This window comes from Rattus norvegicus, chromosome 7, assembly GCF_021556685.1.
Source record: "Rattus norvegicus strain SHRSP/BbbUtx chromosome 7, alternate assembly SHRSP_T2T, whole genome shotgun sequence".
In the NCBI taxonomy this organism is placed as follows: Eukaryota; Metazoa; Chordata; class Mammalia; order Rodentia; family Muridae; genus Rattus; species Rattus norvegicus.
The window spans coordinates 88,498,504-88,516,784 of record NC_141540.1 but is presented as its reverse complement, the minus strand read 5'-3'; the positions used below and the strand labels follow the sequence as shown (position 1 = coordinate 88,516,784).

The 18,281-nt window shown below is 36.4% G+C and overlaps 1 protein-coding gene across 1 annotated transcript in view; it reads left to right on the top strand.

The window, feature by feature from the left end:
* Positions 1 to 18,281, top strand: part of Csmd3 (CUB and Sushi multiple domains 3) — a 1,310,498-nt gene that overhangs the window by 1,204,163 nt on the left and 88,054 nt on the right. The window contains exons 46-49 of the mRNA XM_087559497.1: positions 12,593 to 12,673; positions 13,219 to 13,332; positions 17,517 to 17,705; positions 18,000 to 18,146. Coding sequence (XP_087415623.1) covers positions 12,593 to 12,673; positions 13,219 to 13,332; positions 17,517 to 17,705; positions 18,000 to 18,146 — 531 coding nt within the window. The remainder of the gene's footprint in view (positions 1 to 12,592; positions 12,674 to 13,218; positions 13,333 to 17,516; positions 17,706 to 17,999; positions 18,147 to 18,281) is intronic.

The window sequence follows — 18,281 nt, the reverse complement described above, 5'->3', positions numbered from 1 at the left end:
TTTTAAATAATTTGGCATTTACGCTTGTATGCAGGTGCATATTCACATGCATTCTTTGCTCCTTTTCTTTAAATGATGTTGAACTCAGTCATTCAGCAAGTATTTATTATTTGTTCATTGAATATCTGTTGCTCCATGTCAAATACAACCTCCCCCAAAATTAGTAGTATTGCCAAAAGTCTCTCTTTTTGTCAAACTGTATTAAATGCATAAAATGGGTATGAAGCCAATAGATTTCATATTATTAAAGTTGTCATAGGAATAAATATGTGACTGAGAATGTAATATGTCACTTTAATATAATATGAGGAATGAGGAGGCCCTCACTATTTAAGATACAATATAAATAAGAGCAAAAGCAGTTAAATGGTAGTGGTCTAGAAGCACAGTTATTTAGAACACAAAGCTTAAATGTTTTGTTACCCATACCAACATGTTTTGGAGCTTTGTTGATTGACTGATAGAGGAGCTAGGCTGCTGGTATATATATATTTTTTATTTTTAGTTTTTCTTTTACTAAAACAATAGTGCTGTTTAGTATTTTAGGAGAATATAGCAATCTAGGTGGATGAAATGTTGGATTACACCTGTGGTTCTTGAGATTAAAATATTCTGAAGTGGTATCTATTTATAGCTAAAGCATGAGCTAATTCATGTTTTGGATAAGATTCTTTATAAGTCTCTTTCTCTATTCTTATTCATTACCAGATGTAGTTATTGTTATTTTTATTTCCCATTGTAATAAGTTTTGGTTGAAGAGTTTTACTTAGTCTAAAATTAAAAAGAAAATTACAGTTCGAAAATATGGCCTACATACTCTTATATCACATATCTCCACTTCAGCCCTGTTTTACCACTTTTTCTCCTAGATTTTTCATAAACAATCATCATGTTTTCTTGTCTATGTGTACATATTTTGTTTTTTCTGTGAGGTCTGTTCATCTCTGTATCTTCTTTCTTCCCAAAACATACACCACCAACAGACCCACCAGCACCAACATGACCATTCACACCGTGAAACGTATTTCTTACTTCATTTAGTCAAATTCTACTCATTAGTTGTTTGATTCACATTATCCTCATCCATTATCAGTGTGCATATAAGAATGATTATAAATAAGATTTTAGCGTACTTCTAACATATCACTGCATATAACACATAGTAGGAACTCAGTAATAACTTACTTGATGAGCCATGGAAAGTATTGGACTAAATGTAAAGATCACAATAAGATATATATATATATATATATATATACACATATATATATGAAAGAATAAATACAGAAGAATACAACACTATGAAATTCTACTCACTATTTTGATGATTAATTAGAGGCTAACAAAGCTTCCCTCTATGAAGACATGGGTAAAGAATTGTATGTCAGATAAAAGGTTCCTTAGAGGAAACAGGAATTAAACAGATACCTCAAAAAAAAGGGACTGAGATAATAAAATTAGTAGTTTGCCCTATCACAGACTATAAAGTCATCCTGTAACCCATAGTATTCAGTATGTTATTCATATTCGGTACATATTAGGGGAATAAGAAAAATTACTCCAACTCTTGCTTATTTCATGCAATTATGGATAAAATTATAATTATATGAACAGATTAAGTGATCTTTTCCTTTGTTTTGTGGAAATGTGTGCATTTTTATAAATGCATATTACTGAAAGTGAGTGCATGTGTCTGAGAGAGAGAGAGAGAGAGAGAGAGAGAGAGAGAAAGAGAGAGAGAGAGAAAGAGAAGAGGAGGAGGAGGAGGAAGAGAGTGAGGGTGGTAGGGAAGGGGGAGAGAGAACATTTACAGGTTGATTATGTATGTACAAAACTGAAGTTTATGTTGTGTGTCTTTTTTGACCTGTCTTCAAATTGTTATTTGTTGAATAAAGGTCACACTTGGAATTGTAACTTTACCAATTTCAGCTACTTAGTTGACCAGATATCTCTATAGGTTTGGGGAATTAGGACTGTAGTCTTGCTTGAGTCACAAGGAATTTGGATGCTGTCTAGGTTAATCAACAGTTAATGATATGAAAGAGAGATATAAAACATTAAAAATCCACTGAATTCCATTGTAATAATGTGGATTATTAGGTTCCTAGGAATTCTGGAATAATAGTATCATGAATTAGGTAGATTAAAGTGACAGTTCTTCCTCTATTTTTGATGGACTCTTGTCCTAAGACCGTGCTGGCACAGACATTGTTATCCTCACTTTCAGGCACAAGTGGCAGAGCTATAAATGTGTACATGTATGACATATCACTTGACTAAAATTTATTTTGATATCTAGATTTTTGATTCCTTTATTTTTTCTTTCCTCTCCTCTCCCTTTTCATTCTAAGCTTTTCCATTCCATCCCTTTCCTTCTTCCTTTCTTTCCTTCCTTCCTTTTTCTACCTAAACAGACAAGCAAAGCTTTTGCTTATTTTTGAGATTTTTAAAAAACTACATCTCTTCTTTCCTTTTTCTCATTCCAAGTACCCCCATATTCTCCCCTATTTTTCCTTCAAATTAATAGTCTCCATTTTATAAATTGTTATTTCATGTTTATACATTATATATTTATATATACCTATGTATAACCTGTGGAGTTATGCAATTAAGGTTTTTTTTAAGGTTTTTAAAAGATTTCTTTCTTTCTTTCTTTTATTATTAACTCCAGTATTTCTTATTTACATTTCGAGTGTTATTCCCTTTCCCGGTTTCCGGGCAAACATCCCCCCCTCCCCTTTCTTATGGGTGTTCCCCTCCCCATCCACCCCCCATTACCACCCTCCCCCCAACAATCAAGTTCACTGGGGGTTCAGTCTTAGCAGGACCCAGGGCTTCCCCTTCCACTGGTGCTCTTACTAGGATATTCATTGCTACCTATGAGGTCAGAGTCCAGGGTCAGTCCATGTATAGTCTTTAGGTAGTGGCTTAGTCCCTGGAAGCTCTGGTTGCTTGGCATTGTTGTACATATGGGGTCTCGAGCCCCTTCAAGCTCTTCCAGTTCTTTCTCTGATTCCTTCAACGGGGGTCCTATTCTCAGTTCAGTGGTTTGCTGTTGGCATACACCTCTGTGTTTGCAGTATTCTGAGTGTGTCTCTCAGGACAGATCTACATCTGGTTCCTGTCAGCCTGCCTTTTTTTGCTTCATCCGTCTTGTCTAATTGGATGGCTTTATATGTATGGGCCACATGTGGGGCAGGCTCTGAATGGGTGTTCCTTCTGTGTCTGTTTTAATCTTTTCCTCTCTATTCCCTGCCAAGGGTATTCTTGTTCCCCTTTTAAAGAAGGAGTGAAGCATTCACATTTTGATCATCTGTCTTGAGTTTCATTTGTTCTAGGCATCTAGGGTAATTCAAGCATTTGGGCTAATAGCCACTTATCAATGAGTGCATATCATGTGTATTTTTCTGTGATTGGGTTACCTCACTCAGGATGATATTTTCCAGTTCCGACCATTTGCCTACGAATTTCATAAAGTCATTGTTTTTGATAGCTGAGTAATATTCCATTGTGTAGATGTATCCATTTTCTGTATCCATTCCTCTCTTGAAGGGCATCTGGGTTCTTTCCAGTTTCTGGCTATTATAAATAAGGCTGCGATGAACATAGTGGAGCAAGTGTCTTTTTTATATGTTGGGGCATCTTTTGGGTATATGCCCAAGAGAGGTATAGCTGGATCCTCAGGTAGTTCAATGTCCAATTTTCTGAGGAACCTCCAGACTGATTTCCAGAATGGTTTTACCAGTCTGCAATCCCACCAACAATGGAGGAGTTTTCCTCTTTCTCCACATCCTTGCCAGTATCTGCTGTCACCTGAGTTTTTGATCTTAGCCATTCTCACTGGTGTGAGGTGAAATCTCATGGTTGTTTTGATTTGCATTTCCCTTATGACTAAAGATGGTGAACATTTCTTTAGGTGTTTCTCGGCCATTCGGCATTCCTCAGCTGTGAATTCTTTGTTTAGCTCTGAACCCCATTTTTTATTTTTTTTTTGGTTCTTTTTTTTTTTCCGGAGCTGGGGACCGAACCCAGGGCCTTGCGCTTCCTAGGCAAGCACTCTACCACTGAGCTAAATCCCCAACCCCCCATTTTTAATAGGGTTATTTGTCTCCCTGCGGTCTAACTTCTTGAGTTCTTTGTATATTTTGGATATAAGGCCTCTATCTGTTGTAGGATTGGTAAAGATCTTTTACCAATCTGTTGGTTGCCGTTTTGTCCTAACCACAGTGTCCTTTGCCTTACAGAAGCTTTGCAGTTTTATGAGATCCCATTTGTCGATTCTTGATCTTAGAGCATAAGCCAATGGTGTTTTGTTCAGGAAAATTTTTCCAGTGCCCATGTGTTCGAGATGCTGCCCTAGTTTTTCTTCTATTAGTTTGAGTGTATCTGGTTTGATGTGGAGGTCCTTGAACCACTTAGACTTAAGCTTTGTACAGGGTGATAAGCATGGATCGATCTGCATTCTTCTACATGTTGACCTCCAGTTGAACCAGCACCATTTGCTGAAAAAGCTATCTTTTTTCCATTTGATGGTTTTGGCTCCTTTGTCAAAAATCAAGTGCCCATAGGTGTGTGGGTTCATTTCTGGGTCTTCAATTCTGTTCCATTGGTCTATCTGTCTCTCTCGGTATCAATACCATGCAGTTTTTATCACTATTGCTCTGTAATACTGCTTGTGTTGAGGGATAGTGATTCCCCCTGAAGTCCTTATATTGTTGAGGATAGTTTTAGCTATCCTGGGTTTTTTGTTATTCCAGATGAATTTGCAAATTGTTCTGTCTAACTCTTTCAAGAATTGGAATGGTATTTTGATGGGGATTGCATTGAATCTGTAGATTGCTTTTGGTAAAATGGCCATTTTTACTATATTAATCCTGCCAATCCATGAGCATGGGAGATCTTTCCATCTTCTGAGGTCTTCTTCAATTTCTTTCTTCAGAGTCTTGAAGTTCTTGTTGTACAGATCTTTAACTTGCTTGGTTAAAGTCACACCGAGGTACTTTACATTATTTGGGTCTATTATGAAGGGTGTCATTTCCCTAATTTCTTTCTTGGCTTGTTTCTCTTTTGTATAGAGGAAGGCAACTGATTCATTTGAGTTAATTTTATACCCAGCCACTTTGCTGAAGTTGTTTATCAGCTTTAGTAGTTCTCTGGTGGAACTTTTGGGATCACTTAAATATACTATCATATCATCTGCAAATAGTGATATTTTGAATTCTTCTTTTCCAATCTGTATCCCCTTGATCTCCTTTTGTTGTCTGATTGCTCTGGCTAGAATTTCAAGAACTATATTGAATAAGTAGGGAGAGAGTGGGCAGCCTTGTCTAGTCCCTGATTTTAGTGGGATTGCTTCAAGTTTCTCTCCATTTAGTTTAATGTTAGCAACTGGTTTGCTGTATATGGCTTTTACTATGTTTAGGTATGGGCCTTGAATTCCTATTCTTTCCAGGACTTTTATCATGAAGGGGTGTTGAATTTTGTCAAATGCTTTCTCAGCATCTAATGAAATGATCATGTGGTTCTGTTCTTTCAGTTTGTTTATATAATGGATCACATTGATGATTTTCCGTATATTAAACCATCCCTGCATGCCTGGGATGAAGCCTACTTGATCATGGTGGATGATTGTTTTGATGTGCTCTTGGATTCGGTTAGCCAGAATTTTATTGAGTATTTTTGTGTTGATATTCATAAGGGAAAGTGGTCTGAAGTTCTCTTTCTTTGTTGGGTCTTTGTGTGGTTTAGGTATAAGAGTAATTGTGGCTTCATAGAAGGAATTCGGTAATTCTCCATCTGTTTCAATTTTGTGGAATAGTTTGGATAATATTGGTACGAATTCTTCTATGAAGGTCTGATAGAATTCTGCACTAAACCTGTCTGGACCTGGGCTCTTTTTGGTTGGGAGACCTTTAATGACTGCTTCTATTTCCTTAGGAGTTATGGGGTTGTTTAACTAGTTTATCTGTTCCTGATTTAACTTCAGTACCTGGTATCTGTCTAGGAAATTGTCCATTTCCTGCAGATTTTCAAGTTTTGTTGAATACAGGCTTTTATAGTAAGATCTGATGATTTTTTGAATTTCCGCTGAATCTGTAGTTATGTCTCCCTTTTTATTTCTGACTTTGTTAATTTGGACACACTCTCTGTGTCCTCTCGTTAGTCTGGCTAAGGGTTTACTTATCTTGTTGATTTTCTCAAAGAACCAACTTTTGGTTCTGTTGATTCTTTCTATGGTCCTTTTTGTTTCTACTTGGTTGATTTCAGCTCTGAGTTTGATTATTTCCTGCCTTCTACTCCTCCTGGGTGTATTTGCTTCTTTTTGTTCTAGAGCTTTTAGGTGTGCTGTCAACTGCGGACATATGCTCTTTCTTGTTTCTTTCTGCAGGCACTCAGCACTATGAGTTTTCCTCTTAGCACAGCTTTCATTGTGTCCCATAAGTTTGGGTATGTTGTACCTTCATTTTCATTAAATTCTAAGAAGTTTTTAATTTCTTTCTTTATTTCTTCCTTGACCAGGTTATCATTGAGTAGAGCATTGTTCAATTTCCACGTATATGTGGGCATTGTTCCCTTATTGTTATTGAAGACCAGTTTTAGGCCGTGGTGGTCCGATAGTACGCATGGGATTATTTCTATCTTTCTGTACCTGTTCAGGCCCGTTTTTTTGACCAATTATATGGTCAATTTTGGAGAAAGTAACATGAGTCGCTGAGAAGAAGGTATATCCTTTTGCTTTAGGATAGAATGTTCTATAAATATCCGTGAAGTCCATATGGCTCATGACTTCTCTTAGTTTGTCTACGTCTCTGTTTAATTTCTGTTTCCATGATCTGTCCATTGATGAGAGTGGGGTGTTGAAATCTCCTACTACTATTGTGTGAGGTGCTATGTGTGTTTTGAGCTTTAGTAAGGTTTCTTTTACGTATGTAGGTGCCCTTGTATTTGGGGCATATATATTTAGGATTGAGAGTTCATCTTGGTGGATTTTTCCTTTGATGAATATGAAGTGTCCTTCCTTATCTTTTTTGATGACTTTTAGTTGAAAATTGATTTTATCTGATATTAGAATGGCTACTCCAGCTTGCTTCTTCTGATCATTTGCTTGGAAAATTGTTTTCCAGCCTTTCACTCTGAGGTAGTGTCTGTCTTTGTCTTTGAGGTGTGTTTCCTGTAGGCAGCAGAATGAAGGGTCCTCGTTGCGTATCCAGTTTGTTAATCTATGTCTTTTTATTGGGGAGTTGAGGCCATTGATGTTGAGAGATATTAAGGAATAGTGATTATTGCTTCCTGTTATATTCATATTTGGATGTGAGGTTATGTTTGTGTGCTTTTCTTCTCTTTGTTTTGTTGCCAAGACGATTAGTTTCTTGCTTGTTCTAGGGTACAGCTTGCCTCCTTAGGTTGGGCTTTACCATTTATTATCCTTTGTAGTGCTGGATTTGTAGAAAGATATTGTGTAAATTTGGTTTTGTCATGGAATATCTTGGTTTCTCCATCTATGTTAATTGAGAGTTTTGCAGGATACAGTAACTTGGGCTGGCATCTGTGTTCTCTTAGGTTCTGTATGACATCAGTCCAGGATCTTCTGGCCTTCATAGTTTCTGGTGAAAAGTCTGGTGTGATTCTGATAGGTCTGCCTTAATATGTTACTTGACCTTTTTCCCTTACTGCTTTTAATATTCTTTCTTTATTTTGTGCGTTTGGTGTTTTGACTATTATGAGACGGAGGTGTTTCTTTTCTGGTCCAATCTATTTGGAGTTCTGTAGGCTTCTTGTATGCCTATGGGTATCTCTTTTTTTAGGTTAGGGAAGTTTTCTTCTATGATTTTGTTGAAGATATTTACTGGTCCTTTGAGCTGGCAGTATTCACTCTCTTCTATACCTATTATCCTTAGGTTTGATCTGCTCATTGAGTACTGGATTTCCTGTATGTTTTGGACCAGTAGCTTTTTCTGCTTTACATTATCTTTGACAGTTGAGTCAATGATTTCTGTGGAATCTTCTGCTCCTGAGATTCTCTCTTCCATCTTTTGTATTCTGTTGGTAAAGCTCGTATCTACAGCTCCTTGTCTCTTTTTTTAGTTTTCTATATCCAGGGTTGTTTCCATGTGTTCTTTCTTGATTGCTTCTATTTCCTTTTTTAATTCCTTCAACTGTTTGATTGTGTTTTCCTGGAATTCTTTCAGGGATTTTTGTGACTCCTCTCTATGGGCTTCTACTTGTTTATGTATGATTTCGTGGAATTCTTTCAGGGATTTTTGTGACTCCTCTCTATGGGCTTCTACTTGTTTATTTATGTTTTCCTGGAATTCTTTCAGGGATTTTTGCAATTCCTCTCTGTAGGCTTCTACTTGTTCTCTAAGGGAGTTCTTCACGTCTTTCTTGAAGTCCTCCAGCATCATGATCAAATATGATTTTGAAACTAGATCTTGCTTTTCTTGTGTGTTTGGATATTCTGTGTTTGCTTTGGTGGGAGAATTGGGCTCTGATGATGCCATGTAGTCTTGGTTTCTGTTGCTTGGGTTCCTGCACTTGCCTGTTGCCATCAGATTATCTCTAGTGTTACTTTGTTCTGCTATTTCTGACAGTGGCAAGACTTTCCTATAAGCCTGTGTGTCAGGAGTGCTGTAGACCTGTTTTCCTGTTTTCTTTCAGCCAGTTATGTGGACAGAGTGTTCTGCTTTCGGGAGTGTAGTTTTTCCTATCTACAGGTCTTCAGCTGTTCCTGTGTGCCTGTGTCTGGTGTTCACCAGGCAGGTCACTTGCAGCAGAAAATTTGGTCGTACATGTGGTCCAGAGGCTCAAGTTTGCTCGTGGGGTTTTGCTTACAAGCTCTCCGCAATGGCAGCAACCAGGAAGATCTGTGCTGCCCTTTCTGGGAGCCTCCATGGACCAGGGTTCCAGATGGCATTTGGTGTTTTCCTCTGGCATCAGAGATGTGTGGAGAGTGCAGTGTCTTCTGGTTTCCCAGGCGTGTCTGCCTCTCTGAAGGTTTAGCTCTCCCTCCCACGGGATTTGGGTGCAGAGAACTGTTTATCTGGTCTGTCCCTTCAGGTTCTGGCGGTGTCTCAAGCACAGGGGTCCTGCCGCTCCTGGGCCCTCCCCCATGGGAACCCTGAGGCCATATACAGTTTCCTCTTGGGCCAGGGATGTGGGCAGGGGTGGGCCGTGTTGGTGGTCTCTTCTGCTCTGCAGCCTCAGGAGTGCCCACCTGACCAGGCGGTGAGGTCTCTCTCCCACTGGGTCTGGGAGCAGAGAGCTGCTGCGGGCCGGGATCTGCTGTTTTGGGACTCCTGGTAAACACTGGAAGTGCCTGGTCCTAGAGGAATTTTGCCTCCGTGTGTCCTGAGTTCACCAGGCAGGTCTCTTGCAGCAGAAAATTTGGTCTTACCTGTGGTCCCAAGGCTCAAGTTTGCTCGTGGGATGCTGCCTATGAGCTCTCCACGGCAGCAGCAACCAGGAAGATCTGCGCCTGCAATTAAGTTTAATGATAAGAAAAACTGTTATTATGTTCAAACAAGTAAGTTATTGTGTTCAAACATGTTCATGCCTCCCTGAAAGCTATACGAGGTTCTTTTTGTTTCCTACCTTCTGGGGATCAGCCAATATTCTTTGTATTGTATTATCCATGTGAATCACTATGATCTCTTCACTCCCAAAACATGGCTATGTTTCTGTGTCTCATTATTTCTTTTTGTAAAAAATAACAGTCATTAAATTAAAGATTTGCTCCAATCAAATATTAAGAGAACTTACCTGGCTATTTCTCCAATTACTATTTCCACACAATAATCTGAGATTCAAGAAAGATATTAGCTTAAGGGACAACATTCAATGTGGCACAGTGGTATGATATGATACATGTTTATCCTGAGATATTGTCAGCAACAACCTAAAGTTCTAGAATTATTTTAAGGAGAAAAATATCAGAAACTGCGTAAACCAAATTACTTAATACATCCTATTATTTGATGAGTTTTAGTATTTTGCTTCAATGTCAAAGGACAAACAGATGCAATTGATTTCTTCTCTCATTTCCAACCTTTAGTTTTTAGGAGAGCTCTAAGCAGATGTTAGATCATAGCATTGATGTGGGGCTGTGGAAATAACATGATCCTCATTGATACTAATTTACAACTTCACATCTATTGCGCAGCAAAACTGAGTAAGAAAACTAATTCTTTCCGTGTAACATGAATGACAGAAACCATGTCCAATGCCTGAATTAAAATGAGCTATAATTCCTTAAAACAATAAAATAAGTCATTATTGCTGCATCAATTGAAGAAAAAATTAAAAAGAAAAGGAAAATCAGTTTCTGTAGGAATGTCCATATTTCTCCATTATCTGCGTTGATCCCTCCTTTGCATTCCATTCAAATAATAAATACCTCAAAATCTAGAAAGACAAGTGGTTCTCTTATAGTGCTTTATATTTTCCTAAGTCTTTCCATTATTTCCTTACAGTTATTTCTTATTTTTTTTTTTGGTTCTTTTTTTCGGAGCTGGGGACCGAACCCAGGGCCTTGCGCTTCCTAGGCAAGCGCTCTACCACTGAGCTAAATCCCCAGCCCTATTTCTTATTTTTAGAACAATGTTCCTATAAAATCTAAATTCAGGTAGTCACTTTTTTAAATTCCTAGTAATTTTTCATTAAACGTAATAAAATATTGTGCATTTTTCTACTCTGGGCATTCTTCTTAACAATTGTTTGTTTGTTGGTTGGTTTGCTTGTTTGTATGCTTTATCCTTTGGTTTCACATCTTCCCTCTTCTGTAGTGTGTTTCTCAGAAGAAATAATCACTGACCAGCAAGTTATTTTATAAAAATACTGAAGTAAAGGCAGGAAGACTTTTAAAGTTGTGGTAGCAATTTACAGAAGTCAATTCATTATTCTCCGTTGATTCATCTCTCTCTCTCTCTCTCTCTCTCTCTCTCTCTCTCTCTCTCTCTCTCTCCTTTCCCCGTGTGTGTGTGTGTGTGTGTGTGTGTGTGTGTGTGTGTGTTTCAGAATTCTTTTCTCTGTCATTAGAGACGATATTGTCTAGCTAATTAACCCTTTATAAATGGCTTCTTGTTAGATGATAATGAATCACCAAGAATCCATCACTAAAGTTTGTGTTCAACATGGGTTTTCTTTTCTGCCCTGAATCTGGAATTTATAACAATTTAGAGTTGAGAAAACATTACTTGTTCTTAGCATTTATTTCAGTAATTTCCTCTTGTGGGAGTAGTCATTCTTCGTGTCTGGTTTGATGTTCCTAAGTATGACAGTAATCTTTGTAATAGGTGAAATACTGAAGGTGTAGGCTGTTAAGGATGGGAATATTAAAATATGCTCTCACTATTCTCTGTATTAGTCATGTTGAATGAGTTAGTTTGTGTTTTTATGTAATATTCTCTTTATCTGTCTTTCTTTTCTGCATAAGTAGCAAAATATATCACATGTAAAACATTCATTTTCTGCAATTGCAAACTTGTTTCTCAATTGAAAAACCATTTAGTTTGTTTGAAAAATTCCTAGAAAAAGTAAAATGTAGCAGTATTATTGATGTTAACTATCTTTTAATTAGTTTCTATGAGGCTTAGATTCAGAGATTTCTAATGGTCTTTAAATAAATCAAATATCAGCTTAAATCAGGATCATGTGTTTTTAAATATTTTTATTGGATATTTTATTTATTTGCATTTCAAATGTATCCCCTTTCCTGGTTTCCCCTCCGGGAAGTCCCCTATCTCTTCTGCCCTCCCCCTATTTCTATGAGAGTCCTACTCCACCCACCGACCTACTCACTCTAGTCTCCCTGCACTGGCATTCTCCTACACTGGGGCATTGAGCCTTCCCAGGAACAAGGGTCTCAAACCATAATGATAACTGCAAATGCTAAATTCCCATATATATATATATATATATATATATATATATATATATATATATATCTCACGGTACATTGATGTTCCAGGATGAATCTTAATTCTAACATTAGATGCAGTAGGTTCACACTGAGCTCAGCACAATACAGCTGAGTGGTTTCGGTACTTTTAAGCCTCCTTTCAATTGTTTTCTCATTGGTAAAATAGAAATCATTATAAAACTAGTTACATAAATATAAGATTTCTTTGCAGGTCAATTGTAATACTGTTAACAAAGTGTTTATAATTTTGCCTGGAAAGGTCCACACATTGAGCTGTTATTAGATATCAGTAACCTTCCTAAATACAAGGAGTTCTATGATGAACCTTGAGGCTAGACACTATTGAACAAATAAAGACACAAATGCATCTTTCTAAACTGTGATCATACCAAGAAATAATAACTACAACAAAACAATATCAACAAAAACCAGCTAGGTTTTACAACCCACCTAACATGATTTACGGGGCAGAAATAAAGTGTTAGATGCAAAAATATTCAAACAAAAGAGTATTTTTCCTTACTTTGATTGTAGGATTTTTTTTAAAGAATAGTAATTGAGTGTTTAGAAATAAAGATATATTTTATTCTTTTAATACTTTTTGTAATTTTGCATGTACATATATGCATTGAACTTTTCAGAAAAAGAATAAACACGGTATGCTTAAATTTTTAGCCTACCAGCTAAGAGTGTGCCAGCCTCCACCACCTGTCCCTAATGCAGAAATTCTGACAGAAGATGATGAGTTTGAAATAGGTAAAGTCTTTAAAATTACTTTCAAAGAATACCTTTATAGCAGGACTGTCTTTCCTTCAAATAAATATATGTACAATTGGAACAGCCTGTAAGTTGATGAGATTTGTTGAGATTATGAAGGAGGGAGACCAGTCAAAAGAAGAAATGGAACACTGGAAAACACCTATGAATGCTGTTTTCCTAGGACATTAAATTTGTTTTGTGAGCTTGAAGAAATGATGTTTCACAATCCATGGATACTTTAGTAATAAACAGTAGATGGCAATCTTCTAACAATATGAGGATCATGCCTATGTAAACCAAATTATTCCCTTCTGACCACAGCTTCAATGTACCTGGTAGTCATCATGAAGCTAACTTCTGCCTTCATTCGTGCTTTTAAGCCTCGTTTGTTCAGTGTTCAAGAGTTATCCTTGCTTATAATTGATGGTATTTTTAAACTGATTAAAAGTGAGTAAATGTGAAGAATTCTGCTGCTAAATTAAAACAGCTCTTCAGCTGCAGTGTGCGGCTTGTCTGAAGGCTCCTTTCTTTCTCATTAACAGGCGATATTATCAGATATCAGTGTCTTCCAGGGTTTACCTTGGTCGGCAATGCAATTCTGACATGCAGATTGGGAGAGCGACTGCAGATGGATGGGGCACCTCCAGTCTGTCAAGGTACCGATGTTCCACAGTTATTTACTTATTTACCTTTTTTTTATCCCGAGACAAGATCTTGCTGTATAGTCCAGGTTGGACTCATATTGGAGTTTCACCAGCCACTGCCTGGTGAGTGCTGGGATTACACACAAAGCAACACCAAATTGTGGGTATTGACTTTGTAAACATTTGGTCTGAATTTAAGTCAGATTAGAAAACATTTAAAAGAAAATATTTTTAGTACTGATATTGTGACCCTGAGTTATAAAATTCAATTATTTCTTAGGTAGATCAATTAAAAAATCTTTCCTTTTTTCTGAGATTTATTTTTTATAAGTAGCCTAATATCAGTTCAACTTACATGAATTATTTTTTTTCTCTACAAGGTATGAAAAAAAAAGGAAAAGGGGTAGAATTCCTAAAAGACAGCCAGAGGTTATAATTAATTTTATTAGGAAGAAAGTATTCTAATCGCTTGCTACAGAACTCCTCACTTACTACATGTAAGAATAAGAAGATGAGGATTAAGCACATGGGCACACACCAAAGCAAGCAAGCAAGGAGGCAAGCAAGCTAACAAGTAACATTTAATTGAGCTGACTAAGTAAGCATCACAGTGGAAGACCAGGTCAATCCATGGAGAGCAAACCATGATCAGAGCGTATCCCAGGAAGCTGCAAGATAATAAGTAACTGGTTGTGAGTCAGACATAGCTTAATGAAGGCAAGAAACCCCCAGTTCCAAGTGGGCAATGAAAGTTTTATTAGAAAAAGCTTAACGAGAAGATTGTCTAAATGTCTGTTGAACATGAAAAGAGCTATATAAGAGAACTAGAAATGAATTTGGAGGAATTTACTCTGTCACCGAGGTAGTTAAAGACAGGACTTGAAAGAATAATATAGAGAGGTTCACATACAATTGATTGTGGATTTGTGCTACCTCACAGTACCTTACATATGGTAGTTAATTTCAACAAAGGGGGACTGCTTTATTATATTTTATTATTAGAGTTTCTTGGATCATTCCTTCATTCCAAGTTTTCCTTACATACAGAAATCTGTTTCCTGAATAGTAAGTTGTTACTAGAAAACCTAAAACAAGAATCATGGGACCGATATGACTGATATCTGTTTTCTCAGCACTCTAAAGGCTAAAGCAGGAGAATTATCCACACATTAGAAGTCAACCTGGAGTGTATCCTGAGCCTGAAGCCAGTCTGAACTACAAAGTGGGGTTATGGCTCAAAGAGCAGTAATAAGTTATTATTTTAATCATTAACAATACAAAGGAGCATACGATTTCCTACCTACCTCATTGAAATCCTTATGAAATGAAGAAGAGTCTTCAGAGGAGTACACTAAATTAGCAGGAAGAAAGGCAGTTATGGACGAGCCACACTCTGCAATATCTTAGGACTTTGGTCAGGGTTTCCTGAACATCCGGAAGTTGCTAAATATTCATTCTGATGTCTGTAAATTATACCCACAATGTGGATGTCATTCATTCAGCTACTTTCTGCACAGAAGACTTTCCTGTAGTCTGTCTAGGATTGTATAAAATTCATATTCAGGTGGAGATAAAAATAAATGGAGAATAAAAGGTCTTCTGTTCTCAACATAGGATATAGGGCATGGAAAAAATATTTGAGTATGTGTAGAAGATGTGAACCATTAGGGCCAGGACACAATTATTTCCTAGGTCAAAACATGCAAGCTAAATTGCAAACTCTTGGATAGAAAGTTTCCATGTTAAATACTAATTAAATAGTTCTTACAATGAAAGTAAACAAATGAATCTGGACAATCTTAGTATTTTACAGTCCGGCTTTCCTGTGTTTTCAAGGTCTTTGTTCTAAAATCAGAATGTTCTTACTTTAATTAAAACAGAGTTCTTCTGTCTTATTATTCTTAGTTTAATAGCTAATCACAGAACACTTTAGAGGCTACCCAGTATGTAACTAATCATCTTTTAGAATAAATCTAGGGCATTTCTTTATGAATTAGTTGACAAGTTATTTAAGCAAAAACTGACTTAAAAGTTTTCAGTTAAAATTCACAAAGTTATCAAGTACTCAGTCCTCTAAAAATCCTCCAAATATATAGTTCTCAGTCAATTTATAAATTTAACAATTTATAAAAAATGCATACTGAAAGGGACCGGATATAGATCTCTCCTGAGAGACACATCCAAAGCATGTCCAATACAGAGGTCAATTCGAGCAGCAAACCAGCATAATGAGACCAGGACCCACTTGGGGGTAATTAGAGGAAGTATTGAAAGAGCTGAAGGAGCTTGCAACCCCATAAGAACAATATTGCCAACCAACCAGAGCTTCCAGGGACTAAACCACTACCCAAAGACTATACATGGGCTGACCCAGGGCTCCAACTGCATATGTAGTAGAGAATAACCTTATTGAGGCTTTGGAAGGGGAAGGGGAAGCCTTTGGCCCTGCCAAGGTTGGACCCCTAGTGCAGGGGAATATCGGGGGAGGTATGGGTCAATACCCGAATAGGGGACGGGGAGGGGAGGGGATGGGGATTATGAACAGGAAACCGTGAAGGGGAATAACATTTGAAATGTAAGTAAAGAAATATATCTAATAAAATTTAAAAAAATAATATTTCTATTTTTTCTAAAAAAGAGGTTGTCATCTTCATATTTGACACTAGATCACACACTTAACAATAATATATTTATCACTGTATTTTACAATAACTTACAAAAATTGGAAAATTAATTCTGGACCATTTTCTCTTTAAATCTTTCCATTTTTCCCTCATTTGAAGAAACACTTTACATTTCTATAATCTAGTGTTTTGTTTTGTTTTGTTTTGTTTTGTGTTTTTTACTTTTTTTTCTATTCTTGTACTATATGGAAACGTTAAATCAAAAATATTAACCTCTAACCTATTTATGTGAAACCATTTATTTAAATGTGAACTTAAATAAATTTAAGCTAATTTTATTCATTATGTTTGGTATTTTAGGCATAATTTATTTAAACACATTAATAAGATCATGACCTAATTATTTTGATTCAGTGAAGTCTAATGCCAAAATCATATAATTACATGCATGCTAGTTGAATCAGAAAATGACATGTGATGGCTTTCCAATCCATCAAAACCTTAAACTTTATGTATCCCAATGCATCACTGATCACTCCATTGTCTTCAGCGAAAACACCGGAAGTGTGATGTAACCCAAAGTTAAGCATTTAACAGTGTTATAAAGGATACTTTGTTATAGTCTTGTACTTTATTTTAACAGAAAGTTTTGGTTTATACAAGCCTTAATCATGCTTGATGTACATGGATGCATTTATGAACAATGTGACTCATAGTGAAAAATTTCGCAATCAAATCCCTCTGAACTTTTATTTTGCCTTTTAGATGACTAATTTAGTGTAGTAAAGCCCTGATAATTTCATTAATCTCTATCTTCAAACCCAAATTAAAATAGATAAATGTATTGTTTGTTCTATTATTCAAATAATGTAAACAGAAGAGTGAAAATCATTGATGTTAGTGGGGAGTAAAAGACCATAATTATGTTGCTTTGTTATTCTTGGAATGTCTCATAAAGAGCCAGAAGCAATATGAAGTAGGATTTTGTATTTTAGCCAATATGTAGGATCTGGAGCTAACACCAGGAGCTGGAGGCTAACTGCTGACTGGAAATTATATAAAGTCTTCATGGCTTTAATTACTTTCCTGAGACCAGAAATAACTGCACAAAATGAAACTTGAGAGAATGCTACTTTATTACTGTCGCACGCTCCTGAATGAGTTGAAAGTATAGGAAGAGAAGAAAATTTCTTAAAAATAAGGACAACGAGACTAACATTTCGATGCGAGAGATAGAGGGAAATCTAAAATAATTAAAAAATAATTGGGAAAGTGTAAAGAATTATAAAAACCTATTATCTTTTTTATATAACTATTTCACTTAAAAAGTGCATTTTCAATGTAATGAAAAGAAGAAATGAATACTATAAATTTTAGGGCTTCACTTTCTATTTTAAATAGCACCTTAATAAAACTGTTATTTAACCCAAATTATTATTATCTTTCTTTAATAATGCAAATCAGCTATTAATTATCTTCTTTGTAGTTAATGAACAAAAACAAGCATTTGGTATTAAAAATACTACTTTTGTTTATGTTCCAAAAGACTTGTAATGATGTCTTCTTTTACAGTGCTCTGTCCTGCCAATGAACTACGACTGGACTCTACAGGAGTCATACTGAGTCCTGGATATCCTGACAGTTACCCAAATTTGCAGATGTGTGCATGGAGCATCTCAGTGGAAAAGGGTTATAACATCAGCATGTTTGTAGAATTCTTCCAGACAGAAAAGGAGTTTGATGTTCTTCAGGTGTATGATGGTAACCATGGCTTATATTTCCTGATAATCATAAATTGAGCCCAAATATCCAAACCATACATGTGGATGTTCCATTCTATATGAAGAATGTAGGTACCTTGATAATTGTCGTAAGTTGACATTTAAAGAAAACATTAAAATACTTCACATTTTATCATTTATCATTTTGTATTAGTTTTCGCTTATAAGGCACATTGGCTCTCCTTTGGTACTTAATACTACTGTAAGAATATAAACTGGAGATAAATGAGAATATAATCATTTATTTATATCTATATTGCTCTTCTCTCCAAAGGACCAAATATTCAGAGTCCGGTGCTTATTTCTCTCAGCGGAGATTATTCAGCAGCTTTTAATGTAACCAGCAATGGTCATGAAGTATTCCTTCAGTGGTCTGCAGATCATGGCAACAACAAGAAAGGCTTCAGGATAAGATACATTGGTATGTTTATGACTACGGCAACTATCTCATCTCTATCATCACTGAGATTGTCATCACTGAGTTAAAATGGGGACCGAGAAAGGCTCAGCAGTAATGAGTATGGATTGTTCTCACAAGGATCTGTAGTCTCCTTAC